Source organism: Ochotona curzoniae, unplaced genomic scaffold (genome assembly GCF_017591425.1).
Source record: "Ochotona curzoniae isolate NIBS_2020 unplaced genomic scaffold, NIBS_Ocur_1.0 contig_1302, whole genome shotgun sequence".
Classification (NCBI taxonomy): domain Eukaryota; kingdom Metazoa; phylum Chordata; class Mammalia; order Lagomorpha; family Ochotonidae; genus Ochotona; species Ochotona curzoniae.
Window position 1 is genome coordinate 4302833 of NW_024465035.1, and position 16289 is coordinate 4319121.

General features: G+C 48.6%; 1 protein-coding gene across 1 annotated transcript in view; it reads left to right on the top strand.

Annotated features, from left to right (window-relative positions):
• Window positions 1–117: 117 nt before the first annotated feature.
• Window positions 118–16289, top strand: part of ACAD11 (acyl-CoA dehydrogenase family member 11) — a 54308-nt gene continuing 38136 nt past the window's right edge. The window contains exons 1-6 of the mRNA XM_040962860.1: window positions 118–276; window positions 6213–6312; window positions 8062–8187; window positions 8664–8825; window positions 11094–11258; window positions 15777–15918. Of these exons, the coding sequence (XP_040818794.1) occupies window positions 128–276; window positions 6213–6312; window positions 8062–8187; window positions 8664–8825; window positions 11094–11258; window positions 15777–15918 (844 nt within the window). The 5' untranslated portion in view covers window positions 118–127. The remainder of the gene's footprint in view (window positions 277–6212; window positions 6313–8061; window positions 8188–8663; window positions 8826–11093; window positions 11259–15776; window positions 15919–16289) is intronic.

The window sequence follows — 16289 nt, forward strand, 5'->3', positions numbered from 1 at the left end:
CGCCCCGCCCACATGGTCACTCCGCCCACCGGAACTCCCGCCCCGCCCACAGGGGGTGGCTCGGTCCACAGAAGGGACTTAAGAAGCTGCGTGCTGGCGAGTGTCTGCTGTGACAAGGATCGCAGCCATGGAGGGCAGAGCCACCATGGAGCCCGACACTGTCGAGGTGCTGCCTCAGCACAGGTTCGACGTCGCGTCCTTGGAGACCTACCTGCACCGACACCTGCCCGGCTTTGGGGCCGAACCCGGTGCCTCGCTGACCATCGTGCAGTACAGGTATCCGGCGCCTGCAGCAGAAGGCGGCTGTGCTCCGTGCTCGCTTCCCCTCGGGACGGGACTGGGTGGGCAGGGCGTCCCCGGGCCCCGTGGGTGCGCGAGGACGAGGAGGGTGGCAGCTGCGTGGGCACGGTGCTGCAACCGCTACAACTTTTTTTCTGAGAAGCTGTGATAGTAGTACTTGGCTGAGTTCTTGGTCCCTGAGGCTTTCAGATTCTAGCTCTGTGACTTTCAAATGTGAGCGGCTTTGAAGGAATGGAACTGGTTGAGCCAGTCTCTGGCTTCCGTCTCATGTTTTAGGATGAGTGATGGCATTCTAAAACTTAACTCTAGAAATTGTACAAAACAAACAAAAACCTAGGACTTTGGAGTCCCAACTCGCAGAAAACGGGAATCATTGTGTGCGCTGGAGGGATGGGTGATTATGTTCTAGAAACTCACGGAACAAGGTAACAGGTTGCGCGTTTGTAAGATCTGCTTGGCCTTGACCCATGTGGGTGAAAGGTCTTGCACTCTGCGGAAACACAGTGGAGTAGTTATCATGGGCCTTTGTGTTTTGGGGCTTGCTTTCAGCGAAGCTCGTGGTGAAAAGAGATGGCTAGCAAGGTGTTCTGGGCTGTAGAATTTAAGAAGCCCAATATCCTAAGAAAGAGAATGAGGGGGGAAAAAAGTGGAGTCCAGAAAGGCTTGTTCTGTCAACAGCCAAACCGATCGAAGTTCAGATTCCAACTGTCCTATGGAATTTGAACTCGCTATCTTGGGAAATTGAGGCTCTGCTTTGCAATAATATCTTCTGGGGTTACTGGAGAGTCATCCAAGTGAAAGGCTGTTCGTTCCGAACCAAGTCACGTGTTAAATAAGCTACACTCACGCTCAATAAATGAAATTCCTTGTAGCTTCTTTCTGAAACATTAATGTAAGCTTCATTGCATGTATATGTGTAGCCCTGCGGATCCCACAGAGAAAATACCTTCATTTCTAAGACAAATAAAAGAACTCTGAAAATTGACAGCACCGTAGGCCACAAGAACCCTAGCACCCATCATGGCAAAAGCAACATGCTTGGAACATCAATTCCAAAGACTTACCAGAATAACAGTGCATGGACCTTGCCAGCCGCATGGAAGGGGCACAGTGCATGGACCCTGCCAGCCGCATGGAAGGCCCAGATGCGGTTCACTCCTGGGTTTCATCTGGCCCAGGTATGGCTTGGTGCAAATACTAAGGCAAGGACTAGCAAATGAAAGATTTCTCCGTCGGCGGTTGGGACGCTGAGTGGGTTCTGCCCTTGTCTCCCCCTCCCCTGGATAGAGCAGGAAGAAAAAGAAATTTTGGAAACAACCATCTCACACACTTTCCCCTAAGCTTTGATCCTTTCTGCCCTGATCAACTATGTGAACATCATCAAGGATAAAAATAAATTAAAACAGGGCCCGGCGCGGTGGCACAGTGGTTAAGGTCCTCACCTTGCAAGCCCGGGATCCCATATGGGTGCCGGTTCTAATCCCAGCAGCCCCGCTTCCCATCCAGCTCCCTGCCTGTGGCCCGGGAAGGCAGTGGAGGACGGCCCAAAGCTTTGGGACCCTGCACCTGCGTGGGAGACCCGGAAGAGGCTCCTGGCTTCGGATTGGCATAGCATCGGCCGTTGCGCTCACTTGGGGAGTGAATCATCGGATGGAAGATCTTCCTCTCTGTCTCTCCTCTCTGTATATCCACCTTTCCAATAAAAAAAAATAATAAAAATAAATCTTAAAAAAAATAAATTAAAACAAAGAAAAATCTATCAATCTGCCTTTCAAATACATACGTGAATCAATAAATCCTATTTCTTAGAAAACGACCCATGCAATCGATAAGAATGTCAGATATAAATTATCTAATCTAATAAAATTAATCTAATAAAACTATGCAAACGTTTTGTAGTAATTTTGAAAATGGAACTTTATTGGAATCGTAAAAGGAAGTTCAGATAGACAAGTGTCATGACGAGGAAAAGTAAAAGGAAGTTCAGATAGACAAGTGTCATGTTCATGACGAGGAAAAGTCAACAGTGGGCTTTTGTTTTCTTCTAATGGACCTGCATATTCAATGCAATGGGAATTAAAATAACTTTTTTTCTCTCTAAATTGAAGATTTTGCTCTAACTGTTGTGTACAAGAGCTAAGGACTAACAGAAACATGCCTGACACACAAGGACTTGGCAGTTCGTCACCTGCACAGCAGGATTTCAGCACAAAGTGAACAGTCAGGCCAGTGACTTGCTCCCAGTGAGAGCCTCGTTCTGGAGAGCTTGGATGGGTGACAGCCCTGGCGCTGAGAGCCAGGACGAGAAGCGCTGCCCAAGGAAGGCGGGGGAAGCTGATGGTTCCACACAGTCCCGCAGTCTCGAACCTTAGCAGCAGAATTAGAAGTGTTGGGAAGATAGGGAAGGTGTTTTCCTTCTGGTACGAATTAAAACAAACATTCTTTAAAAAGACAAAGGAAAAAAATCACCAAGGAAATGGTGAGTAAATTCTCATCGAGAGAATCTTCACGTGAAAAGGCAAAACTATTCCAGTAAATATGACACATGGAATATTACTGTCCGGGTGATAAAGAATTACAATAACCTGGGACTGGCACTGTAACTCAACTGGCTAATCTTGCTCTTTCAAGGGCTGCCGTCCCACATGGTTGCCAGTTCATGTCCCAGCAGCTCCACTTCACATCCAGTTCCCTGCTTGTGGCCTGGGAAAGCAACGGAGAACGGCCCCCGAGCCTTGGAACCCTGCACCTGCGTGGGAGACCTGAGAAAGTTCCTGACTCCTGGCTTTTCTATTAAAGATGATACAAAGGTTTTATGTGGCAAGAGGAATGAGGTCAACAGAAGGCTTTACAAAACTAACAGCCTGTCTGTGTGCTACTGTCAGTCATCTAGACGACTTTTGTAGCAGAGGCAGGGCTGCAACAAGGTCCTGGGGCAGGTAAGAGGCTGGACTCTAACCAGAGGCCAGGAGCTGTAGTCAGAAGGCACCGTTCACATTGCTCAGGAGACCTCCGCGGGAGGCCAGAGGACAGGGGTGGGGATGGCGGGGGGGGGGGGCGGGCGGGAGGCCAGGTGACAGGGGTGGGGATGGCTGGGTCAGCTGGTGGAGACACTCGATGGCAGTAAGGTCAGCTGGTGGAGACACTCGTTTGACCATTTCTGTTTTCCTGATGAAATCGGAGGCTGGGGAATTAGCTGAGAGCGAAGTGCAGGAGGTCTTAGAGGAGAGAAGGGAAATTATGAAGTAGTCACCTAGGAGCCCGGAGGCTGCATCGTCTGAGCAAAGTGGTTGCCAGATGTGGCCGCATGGAAGGGGCACAGTGCATGGACCCCCGCCAGCCGCATGGAAGGCCCACAGTACATGGACCCCTCCAATCACTGGTACCTATTGTTTGGGGAACGGCACCTAAGCTGCTGGAACCACTCCTGTCCGGAACGTTCTAGAACCTGAGATGCTTGCTAAGCAATGCTGATTTGGAAGCAGGAACTCTTCACCATGCCCCCATTCAGGGAAGTGAAACAGACCCTACAGCATTCACCCCGCACTGCCTTCCACACTCGCAGTTTGAGGACAACCTGAAGGAACCTGAAGAAGGCAGCTGACTTTGTATCCTTGCGCAGCTCTCTCCTTCCCTGGCCTGCTTCCCCCGGTTCCTCACCGGTTTCTCCAAGAATTCCCTTGAAAACCCACTTGCATGTACCCTTCCACCTTAGAGAATCTGTCGTTTAGGAACTTAAAGCGATTATGCACAGACTGAAAACAATTATTATCACTATCCCCACCCCCCCATTCAGTTAGATGAATACCAGCCAAGAACTGGATTTAACCGGATGTGGATTTTGTCATGCAGACACTGTGACGTGGAAAAGGCCAAGTGCACGGAAGGTGTGTTCAAGATGGGGGTACATCATTACCACATTCAGACCAGTTGAGGAGGGCTGCAGTGGTGGGAGTGAGGTGAAGGTCAGTGGGTGCGGAGGCTAGGACTGAAGGGCTGTTGGAACTGAGCTGTCGGCAGGAGCGAGCAGAAACAAAGGACAACAAAGAGAAGAAAGCTGAAGATGTGGGCGGTAAGGATCGGACATGCCGTGTCGGCAGCAGTGTGGGTGCCGGTTCCTGTCCTGGCTGTACAGAATCGTTCTTCGGACAAGTGGCTGAGATGGCATCACTCGTGGAGAACAGGCCAGGATACTGACGTGCTGTCAAAACCCATTAAGGTTGTTCACGCAGGAGCTGTGTGCATGAGAACAGTAGTCCATGAAGTTAAACCCTCAGCGCATGGAGGAGAGCAAGTGGCTGCAATGAAAAGGGACAGAGAAGACCCTGTGACCCCAACTTGAACCTCGGGCCAAAGACCCTGTTGACTTCCTGACCCCTAGGTCATTGCCACCTTTCTCCCTGCTAAGAAACCCTGATCATGAGCTGGTGCGAAGGCTCAATGACTAAAGCACTGGGATCCCATATGGGTGCCGGTTCATGTCCCGGCTGCTCCACCTCCCATCCAGCCCCCTGCCTGTAGCCTGGGAAAGCAGCAGAGGATGGTCCAAGGCCTTGGGACCCTGCACCCGCATGGGAGAGCTGGAGGAGGCAGCTGCCTACTGGCTGAAAGCACATCACCTCTGCACTGGCCATTGCGGCCATCCCGAGAGTGAACCTGCAGATGGAAGATCTCTCTGCCCCTGCTTCTTTCTGTTGCCCTTATCTGGCTTTCCAATGAAAATAAACAAAACAGAAAAAAGATTTCTTTAAAAAATAAAGAAAAGAAAGAGGGCAGAAGGTGCTAATCTCGAGACACAAGAGTCAAGCCTGGGAGAGGGGTTTGGACGACAGGGAGAGCGGTGTCTGCACTCAATAGATTGTTCCAATTTTTTTTTAAATGTTCTTGAATGCATCCAATCAGATATTTAACATTTGTAAACATGTTTGTAAGATTCATTGCCACCATTATGGATAGAATGTTTCATGGTCATGGAGACAGCGTAACTTGGCACTGCCGCCCCTCCCTGGCTCAGCTGCCCGCTTGGACCTTGCTCCTCAGAACTGCAGTCTTGGTGGTTCACACAGAGCCCGAACCCAGCTGCCCCAGCGCCCTTCCATTCATCTTCTGTGCCATCACCTGTTATCACTTCTCCCAGCACCTGTTTACTCAGGTCCAGGCATTGATATTTATGACCTGTTTATTCTGAAATTTCAGTATGGTTTGGGAGAGAAGGAAAATACATCTTTTTTTTTTTTTTTTTTATGAGCCCTTCAGTGTGGCGGGTTAAGCATAGCTGCAGCATCAGCATGTAATATGAGCACCAGTTTGGGTCCTGGCTGCTCCGCTTCTGGTCCAGCTCCCTGCTAATGCACCTGGGAAAGCAGAGGACGATATCCTCAGTGCTTGGGCCCTTATACACACATGGGAGACCCAGCAAAAGCTCCTGGCTCCTGGCTTCAGATCAGCTCAGCTCTGGCCATGGCAGCCATGTGGGGAGAGAGCCAGCAACTAGAAGATCTGTATGTGTATGTTGCCTCTCTCTATAACGCTGACTTTCAAATAAAATAAATAAACCTCATTTTTTTAAAAAAAATGTGAAAGGCAGAGACAGAGAGAAGGGAAGAAAGGAGCCAGTTATCTTTTGTCTGTTGGGTCGTTCTCCAAATGCCAGCCGCGGTGGGCTGAGACAGGCTGAAGCCAGGAGCCTGGAACCCGAGCCGCGCCTTGCATGTGGCTGGGACCCAGCTACTTGAGTCATCACTTCCTGCCTCTGGCTGTGCGCATTGGCAGGAAGTGGGATCCGGAGTGGAGCCAGGACTCGTTGCACGTACTCTGATAAAGGCAAGGCAAGCAGTGGCTTACCCTTGCACCAAATACCACCCTTCCAAAAAACCTTTAACATGGATTTTTTTTTTCTCTTTCTTATCTAGATGTGGGCAATCCAATCCAACCTTTTACCTGCAGAAGGGTCATCGGGCGTACGTCCTCAGGAAGAAGCCGCTGGGCCCCCTTCTGCCCAGAGCACACAAGGTCTGACAGAGGGACTGGAGAATTCCCTGCTGGCGCAGGAATGCTGTCTCTGCACACAGACCAGTACACTACAGTACAACTTCCGATTGTTCGAAACGCTCTCTTACAATGACTAGATCATTGCATCCGTGCCTTGGTTTTGAAAAGCTTCGGGCTGACATCTGTCTTTGGGCTCTTCGACCTGAGCAGTCCCAAGTCCTTGTGTGGCTTCGTTTTCTCCCTGAATGATTGGCAGCCGGCAAATCCCTGCTGTGCCACCTGGCTTGCTTCAGTCCTGTCAAGTTTGGGTGACTCCTTTAGAGTTTCACATCTAATAATAGTAGTATTCCAATCTACTCACTGAACTATGTTAATGCGTTTGCTGTGACAATCCCCTGTCGGTGATAAAAAGATTTGGATAGGCGTTGATAATGTACGCTGACTTGGTGGGAAACGCAAAAGCTTTTTATCAAAAGCTGAGTTGCGTTGGTTTGCAAAAGACAGATATTGCTCACAGATTCTCAGAGGAGAGAGGATAGAAGTCCAGGTCCCGGCGGGCCCTGAAGAGGCTGGTCCACTGGGTTTACCAGCTGCCCTCCGCAGGCCCGTTCACTCAGGAGGGGCTCCCCTGGGGTAGCATAACAACAGAAACTGCACATTGGTCCTGCCCGGAGCATGAAGTCACCTGAATGCTTGAAGAAGTTGGATAACTTTTATAAAGTCTCCACCTGGTGTGACTGAAGGAGACTCCTGCACATGCCCATAGGGTCATGCCCGTTCCGCAGTGCGGTCCGGGTCCAGCCCCTTCTTGATGGTGTCCCAGCCAAGCACGTCAGAACCTCACATGAGGCTGTCAGCTCAGGAACGGCTGCGAGGACCTGGGGTGCTTCACCCACTAGCTTCCTCCCAAGTCTTCCCTGAGAAAGCAGGGCTCCTGTTTGGCCAGCTGCCGCCTGTCTCTCCCAAGCCTTTCATCCTTTCCCTCTCCCCACCTCCCACACATTTCCCAGCCCCAGGGTGATCAGAAAGCCTCCTTTCCATGCCCATGGCACTGCCATCAGTGGCTGCTTGGCTCCCTGGCCTGGCAGTAAGTTGCTTGGTCGCCCTTTCTCAGCAGGGCAGGCCCCACAGCCTGTCTGGGCTTGGCATGCGTCATGCAGGCTTCTCTGCCTCACAGCTGTGTTGGAAGTAGCCCCTTGGTCCCGCACATCTGTCTTGAGACAGCAGCTCGGTTTTCCTTGCGTGTCTTGTTGGGCTCCTGTATCAACCCAGTTGACTTCTGGCTGCTTACTGCTGCAGCTTGAGTGCCACAGCAGCCCTGGCGCATCCAACAATCCCCATTCCCTTCCCTTGCAAATGCACAGCTCTTCTGGGCCCCAGAAGGGGTGGGCCCTTCCCCTGTCCCACCACCCTGGTCCTTGATTGCAGCAGAATGCTACAGCCGACACTTGCCTCAGCCCCTCGGGGCCCAGCAAGGAAGCAGAGCAAGCAACTGCTGAGAGTAAAGGAGAAATTGCAGTCGGGAACCATTGCTTCCTCGTTACCAGAGCCAGGATCAAACCCCGTGCAGGTGCCCTTCCTTTTAGCCTAGGGACCTAGTTGTTAATCTAATTTCAGTCAAGATGTTTGCACTGAGACTACTATTAAAGAACAGGGCTGCTACCCTCTGAGCTATTCGCCAACATTGTTTTAGAGTTGCTTTCTCGGCTTAGCACTCGGTAAGTCATTAAATTTGTGTTTCTGGTTTTTGATTCTCATTGTCCCACATAGATTGATAGAGAATTTAGAGTCCAGAAGGCCTTATTTTCCACTGGATTCCCTGTCCCCGAGCCGTTGCTGTACTGCAACGACGCTTCTGTCATCGGGACGGAGTTTTATGTGATGAAGCACGTGCAGGTAAGCAAACGACCTCGTGCACTGAGTGCTTTTATTTTAAATTATTCAATTCATATTTTAGTGGATGAAACTTTGTTACGTTAATAAGTAGCATTTATTCTTTAGCACTGCACATAATCGGCTTGCTTTGCAAGGGCTTCAACAAGTTGTCATTGGAGAAGGCTGGAGTCTCACTACCAGTACTGAAGTAAGGAGTACTGATGTATTCTTGAATTTTCCTCTAGGTGTCACTAGAGGGCCACACGCCGTGGCCATCACCAAACCATGTGCATTCTAGAACCTTTAAGAACAACCATTTCAACCTGCCTTTAAATACATTTTTTGAGGGTAGTTGTAGCCTTTGAGTTCATCTTGATGTTTTCCCTTAGACATACATACTCATATTAGACATGTTTCACAAGTGAATTTTTTTCTGACATATTCTAACAAAGCCCTGGGAGCAAAACAGAGAACTTCTCTACTGTCTTTGCTCTTAGGGCCGGATCTTCCGTGACCTCGGAATTCCGGAAGTGAGCCCTGTGGAACGCTCAGCCTTGTACGTGGCCATGATGGAGACTTTGGCTCAGTTGCATTCCTTGGATGTCCACTCCTTGCAGCTGGAAGGGTACGGAGCAGGTCCTGGGTACTGCAGGAGACAGGTAAGGTACCCCGCAGAGGCCCGCTTCTCCACGCTCTTGCAAATAATATACCCTTCACTACGGCTGCTATTGTATTGTCTCCCGAAACTCGGCTGCGACTTTTAGCATCGTCCTTGTGCCTGACAGGCTTTCAGCAGAAGGAACTTCAGATTCCTACGTCACATCTAGTCCAGCCGAAGCACCTGCTGCAGACGCTCCCTCAGTTGTCTGATGTATCAGCTGTGCCATTCCCTTCCCGGGTGGGGTGCCTTGTGTGAGACCTGCGTGTCTCGTAGACATGAATGCAGAACCACGTGACGCAGCCGTAAATGACTCGGCGCTTAGCCCGGGCTGCTTGCCATCCACTGGCTGCCGATGGGCACACCCCTGCTTGGGCAGGAGAGGATTCTTACAGCACATACTTAAGGAGAGATCCAACCCAGAGTGACGGGAAGCAAAGAGAGCATTTCATTTTTACCCATCTATTTTAAAGATTTATTTATTTATCTGAAAGGGCAGAGTTCTTCCATCCGCTGGTTCACTCTCTGGATGGTCACAGTGGCTGGAGCTGGGTTGGTCCAAGGCCAGGACTCTGGAGCTTCTTCCAAGTCTCCCACGTAGATACAAGGAGTCAAGTACTTAGGCCTTCCTCCTGTGCTTTCCCAGGCATGTTAACAGGGAGCTGGATCAGAAGTGGTGGGATGGGCCCGGCAGCGTGGCCTAGCGGCTAAATCCTCGCCTTGAACGCACAGGGATCCCATATGGGCGTCGGTTCTAATCCCAGCAGCTCCACTTCCCATCCAGCTCCCTGCTTGTGGCCTGGGTAAGCAGTCAAGGACGGCCCAATACTTTGGGATCCTGCTGTGGGAGACCTGGAGGAAGTTCCTGGCTCCTGGCTTCTGATCAGCACAGCATCGGCCTGTTGCGCTCACTTGGGGAGTGAATCATCGGACAGAAGATCTTCCTCTCTGTTACTCCTCCTCTCTGTATATCTGACTTTGTAATAAAAAATAAAATAAATCTTTAAAAAAAAAAGTGGTGGGACTAGAATTGGTGCCCATTTGGGATGATGGCACTGTGGGCAGCGGCTTAACCCACTGTGCCACAGCACTGGCTGTGAAAAGTGAGCATTTCAGCTCAGAGGAAGGCTAGGCCAGGTGTGTAGGATGCTGATTGTGGGGGCTGATGAGGAGAGCGTGAAGATGGCTGTGGTTTAGAGAGGACTCACTGTGAGCTAGATCCCCTGCTGAGTTCTGGAGTTTCTTTGTTGAGCTTTGCAACAACTCTCAGACGTAGATATGATGACTCCCAGTGTGCAAGTATGAAAACTGAAACTTTCACGGATCAAGTAATGTACAAACCAACTGCTGAGACAGGATTTAAATCCAGGGCAATAAAGCTCCAAAGACGCACATATTCTTGAGACGCAGAGAGATGTTAACAGATAAAGAAGGCAACCCACTTGTTGGAGGATTTTGAGACTAGGTTGATCTGTTTGCGTTTGGTATTAAAAACGAAGGAAAGTCTTTGCACTACCAAAACGCGTGATGCGTTTAGAAGATTCTGGATCAGAGGTTGTGGCTCAGTGCATTAAGCCACTGCTTGCAAAGCCGGCATGCTGTGTGAGTGCTAGGAAAGTCCCAGCTGCTCTTCTCGGATCTAGCTTGTTGTTACCAAAAACAAAACAACGAAACAGAAGATGGCCCAGTGCCTGGGCCCTTGCCACCCATGGAGAAGATCTGGACGGAGCTCCAGGCTCTTGGCCTCAGCCTGCCCAGGCCTGGTCGCTGCAGTCACCTGGGAGTGAGGCAGGAATGGGAGGTGTCTCTGTAACTCTGCCTTCCTAACAGGTGAACAGTCAGACGGGGCAGGTAAGCGAACAGTCAGAAAGGACAAGCCTCCCTTCTCCCCTAGTGGTTACCTGCTTCTTGTGACCCTTCCTAGAAATTCTCTCTCTCTCTCTCTCTCTCTCCATTCTATTTTTTCTTTGACAAAATAGTTCCTAAGTGAAGACTGTGACGCACATCTCTCTATGCCTACACTGGTTTTATTTTTGTTTTGTGTTTTCTTGATGAAAAACTAGCTCCATTTTTAAAATGGAGCTGACGGAACCAAGACGTAAGTGCCATGCCCTGAGTGTCTCAGGCTGACGTAGCTCGCTTGGCACTCGCCCGGAGTGCTCAGGAAGACTGCAAACTTTGACCCAGTTGGTTGTGTTTGAACTTTAGAGCTGCCGGATCCTGCATCTCACTGCTGGCTCCATCACTTTCCCTCCTGGTGTGTCTGCAGGTGTCAGTGTGGACAAAGCAGTACGAGGCCACAGCCCACCAGGACGTCCCGGCCATGAGGCAGCTGTTGGAGTGGCTAAAGAGGAATCTGCCAGAAGATGACAATGAGCAGATACTGATTCATGGAGATTTCAGGATGGATAACCTCATATTCCACCCGACAGAGGTACCAGGATCCTTCTTCACTGAACGGGTCGCATGCAGATGCAAGGCAGCAGTGGCTGTCCCAGGGCACACAAGGGACCAGGCCATCTCCGTCCCTGCAGGACCGACCTCACCTCTCTGGTCAAAGAATGCAGGCGTTCAGGCCCAGCTCTCTGCTCATTTGCTGCTTGGAAAGGACCCCTGGGGGTTACGTGCAGGCCCCTGGTTTTTCACATACTGCGTAAAATACTTGGGAAGCCTTATTCGTCTCTACCTTGTGGCTCACGCCTGTTTCTTGGGTTTCTTTTGTTCTAGTCCATGAAGTGCTTTTAATTTGCTTATGATTAGCTCAGAGAAGACAGATTTATGTAAGTCCCTGTGGGAATTTCAAAAGTGTTGCCAGGAGAGTGACACAGACTTGCCGTGTGTCAGTGTGAACACAGTGCCCACTCTACAGAGCGTAGACAAGGCGAGCCGTCCTCTAGCGAGTGCAGGTGGCTGGACCTAGGCTGTAGTGGGCCCGGGGATAGTTCTCCTTGACCTAGGCCTGGGGGCTTGCCCACAGGTCATGATGCAGTAGTGAGGGTTTGCAGTTCCCCAGTCCTACTTCAGGTAGGAGAATGCTGAGACATCTGGGGCAAGAAGAGATTTTCTGAATCCGCGTGCTAAGCTGTTGGGGTTCATGTTGTTTCCCCATGGGAAGACGCAGGGAAATACCAAGATGAGCCTCGCTGCTGTGATGGTTGAAAATACTACAATATTGATGGAACACCCAAAAATAAGATAAAGACGTGTAAGTATATTGCCTAGCAGGAGAGAACCAGAAAAAAAAGTCGATTTGGATGTTAAAATTCACTGTACCTAGTTACATATAGATGCCCCTTGGCTTCCGAGGGTTACATCTGGTCAACCCATTGTAAGCTGAACGTACTGTAAACTGGAAATGCATTTCTTGTGGCTGAACTCCCACACTGGAGATCAGCACCCTGTAATTGCCTGGCTTTGATGTGGAGCCGTGACTCGTTGCCCTGTCCCTAGAGAGAGTGGAAGTGACGGAGGGAGAACAGGGAATCTATTGAGTGTTACTTAATCTGGGAGAGGATCAAAATTTAGGAAATGATCCAAACTGCAAGTATGGATTTCAACTGGAGGCACCGCGCTCGCGGTGGGCAACCGGAAGTTGTACCCTTGTAAGCCTAGGGTTGTATGTGCGTGTATGTGTACCTTATGTGTAACATGTTAGTAGCACAGAGGAATTCTAAATTCAGCCTTCTTGGCTCTCTATTTTTAGATTAGGAAAACACTAAATAATGTTGATTTGTAATCTGGAGGAATTATTAAAGTTTGCACACTAACACATAGCAGGATCTGACATATAATTTGATCTGTTAATATTTTAGGAGTCTGTTTTTGATGAGCCAGAGTCTTCTGTAGCTCTGTAACCACAGGCATTTTGAATTCTTGGGCAATGAATGAGCATTCCACCCTAGCTCTCCCAGTGCATTACACTGTGCTTACTAAGTTGTTGGAGTTTCAGAATTAGTCACAATGTTGTGAAAACAATAGTAAACTACACTAAATATCCTATTGATTTCCCTTTGATATTTAATTATATTAAACCTCATACTTAAACATCATTTTATGTAGAATTAAACTTGTCAAACAGGTATCATTTTCCTTTAGACAAGCAGAATATTCATTTGTTTGGAAATGACTTTTTTTTTTTAAAAAGCCACTAGCAAAGGTATAAACTTTTAGTCATTTATCTGTAATGCCGATTTGCTAAATATATTTTTATCTTGTAATATTTTAGGGTTATATAGTAGTTAATAGAGTGCCTTTGGCCTTTCTGTCTAGTAATCTCATCATTATTAGTCAAGGCTAAGGTAGTTATTATATTCCTCCTGTAAATATTGTAGCAGGTTTTCAGGGTTGGCGGAACTCAAGCCAAGTTACGTTGATTTGTTGCCAACCGTGCGCACTGAAGCTTGGGGTTGGGCAGGAGATGGACCAGCTCTTAATGGTCTCTGGGTACGGATGAGAGCAAAGGTCCCATGGGGAACAGCGAGAGGACAGTCCCCGCCCTGCTGGCGCAGGAGCCAGGCCAGGAGAGCTGGCTGACTGGCCGCCGAAGGAAGGATGCTCCTGGAAGGACAGCTGTGGACTTGCGCATTTCACTTTTAGTTAATAGTTGATCTTTTTTTTAATATCGTAAGTAAATGAGAAGTGAGACCATATTCCTCTTTAAGTATTTGTTTCTCTTTAAATATTTATTTGAAAGATATTAACTCAAGAGAGAAAAGCGAGACAAGGAGAGGGATCTTCCATCCACTGGGTCACTTCCCAGATGGCAGCAGCATCAGGGTTGGGGCATCCCAAGTCGGGAGCCAGAAGCTTCTTCCAGGTTTCCCACTCGAGTGCAAGGGCCCATGCTAGCAGACAGCTGATCGGAAATGAAGCAGCCTGGCCTCGAACCAGTGCCCATATGGGTTCCTGGCATTGCTTAGCCTGCCGTGATGCTGGCCTCAAGAATCAAATTTAGGTAATTAATTGCTAGTTAACAATTTCTAGCTCAAGTATTTATGCTTAATTTTCATTCCCTGGTCCTAGCTATATGAACTTGAAGAAAATTACTCCATTTTTTGTTACTATCTTCAGTTTTTACTTGAACTTTTAATTTTGAAATAATGATTAAGCCTGAACTTGTAAGAATAGTACACAGGGGTCCTGTGTACCCACCATGCAGATTCCTGGAAGTGGTTCTGACAGCGCTGTGGGGCATCTTTAAAGCTAGGCAGCTGACATTGTGTGCACTGTGATTTGGAAGGAAAACAGCACCATGTAGGGGGCAAGGTGCTGAAGATGAGGTTACAGGGAAGCGGTGAGCGGCTGGCAGCTGGCGAGTGGCTGATTTTCAACCCGTTTCAAATCTCTTTTCTGCCATTTCCCGCTATTTTTCTTTTCTATTTTCTTGAGACTGCTTGTCAAATTTTATGCTTTAGGGAAACATTAAGGTTTAAGTAAAGCTTTCATATTATGCACGACAACAGCGGTTGTAGGGGATCGAGTTAAAGGATATGATAATTGTACCTTTCAACAATTATGGAAAGAAAACAACAGAATCATCAGAAAATACAACAATTAAGGAAGGAAAAAACAAAACAGTGTTTCAATGGCAGACCTTCTAGGAATGCGTAAAGTAAACCAGTCAAAGACCACTGAAGTGGACGGCAAAACAAAAGCACGTTGGTTGTTTCATAATCTCGAGTTATTTCCAGTTACTTATTTGTGAAGTATTTGAAGCATGTTGGAGCAAGTTCTCAGTAGTACATCCAGTTTTCCTGGAACATACTGTTGATGTTCCAAATACAAATCTTGCGGTAGAGAAATGGTAAAGGCTTTGCAGTTTGAGCTTAACTCTACATACGGGCCTTTCAACTTGAGAACCGATTCTGTTTCATTAGGAACGAGTGAATGCATAGATGTCCCGTCTGCTCCTTAACTAGGACTCCGGTGAAGCCCAAGAGCAAAGCAGTGTCTGCCCTGCAGACTCATGCTTGTTAACCATGGAAGAAGAACGGGCGAGGGTGCAGACTTGAACTTGTACTTGAATGGGTGCTTCCTTTGATCTCCCCGCTGTCTGAGATGTCTCTGTTGGGAACACGCATTGTTACTGAGTTCAGTTCATTTTACAGATGGCTCTAAAATGCCCTGCATGAACTGGCTCTGATACAGTTCATGCAGAGCCCAGCAGCCGGACTGAGATACTGAGATACAAGTGTCGCCATGCCATGCCCTCGCCCTGTTCCTCCTCATTCCTGCTCCAGCGCCTTGAGGGAGCCACAGCCATTGCAAGTGGGATGCATAGCCTGTCCTTGTGGGAGTATTTACTTACAGCCCTTCAAAAGAAGCCTGGGGTCGCACCAGGCCCGTTTTCCTGCAGCCTGCCTTTTCCTCTCGCAGCGGCAGTTGGATATATTCTGAAAGTAAAGATCTTAGTCACTTGATACGTGCGATTCCAGAGCGAAGAAAGCTTTCTGTCCTGTTGGCTTCAAGTTATGTACTCATTGCTTTAGCGTGTGGATCAGCGATCCTGTTTGACTGCAGCATGAGACGGTTTATCAATGCTGTCAGCATGTAGTCCCTGTTAGGTAGTCTAGTTCCTCAGCGGAGCAAACGTGTGCAGCAGGAAATCCTGCAATGTTAGATGTGGGAGTTTGTTCTTTTGCACGTTGACTCCACGCGGAGGAGTGCCGCCTGCTCTTCACTCTGCCGAGCTGTAGAGATAGACTGCGCAAGGTCAAGTTCAGAAGGCTTGCTGGTCAGTAACGGCGCCAGAGGACCTGGGGCTACAGAATGCGGGCGCTCTGGTTGCCTCACGGACAAGCTGGCAGCTCCCTGGGTAGAAGCAGAGCGTGCTGGGCTCAGCTTGGTTTTAAGAGGGAAGCAGGATCTTACGTGTCTTCTATTTCACTGCTGGTCTTACTGTAGTTGTGTCACATTTTGAACATACTCAAGGCCTTTTTGTTTGTGATTACAGTCTCGAGTTATAGCCGTGCTGGACTGGGAGCTTTCGACCGTCGGCCATCCGTTGTCAGACTTAGCTCATCTTTCATCGTTCTACTTTTGGCCACAAACAGTTCCAGTATTAAATCAAACTTTTTGGTTCCAAGAAGGCAGAGGTACGAAAGTGTAATGTTGTCTAAATTCTTAGTAACACAAAATTCTTGTTATTATGGCTAAAAAAAATTATATTGCAATTTTAAATACTTTTGACTTATTTACTTGTTTCTTTTCTTTTAAAAGATTTATTTATTTGGGCCCAGTGCAGTAGCCTAGTGGCTAAACTCCTTGCCTTGCATGGCCTGGGGTCTCATGTGGGTGCTGGTTCTAATCACAGCAGCTTCACTTCCCATCCAGCTCCCTGCTTGTGGCCTGGGAAAGTAGAGGAGGATGGCTCAAGGCCTTGGGACCCTGAATCCATATGGGAGACCTGGAAGAGGTTCCTGGCTCCTGATTGACTCAGCTCTGACCATTGTGGCACTTGGAAAGT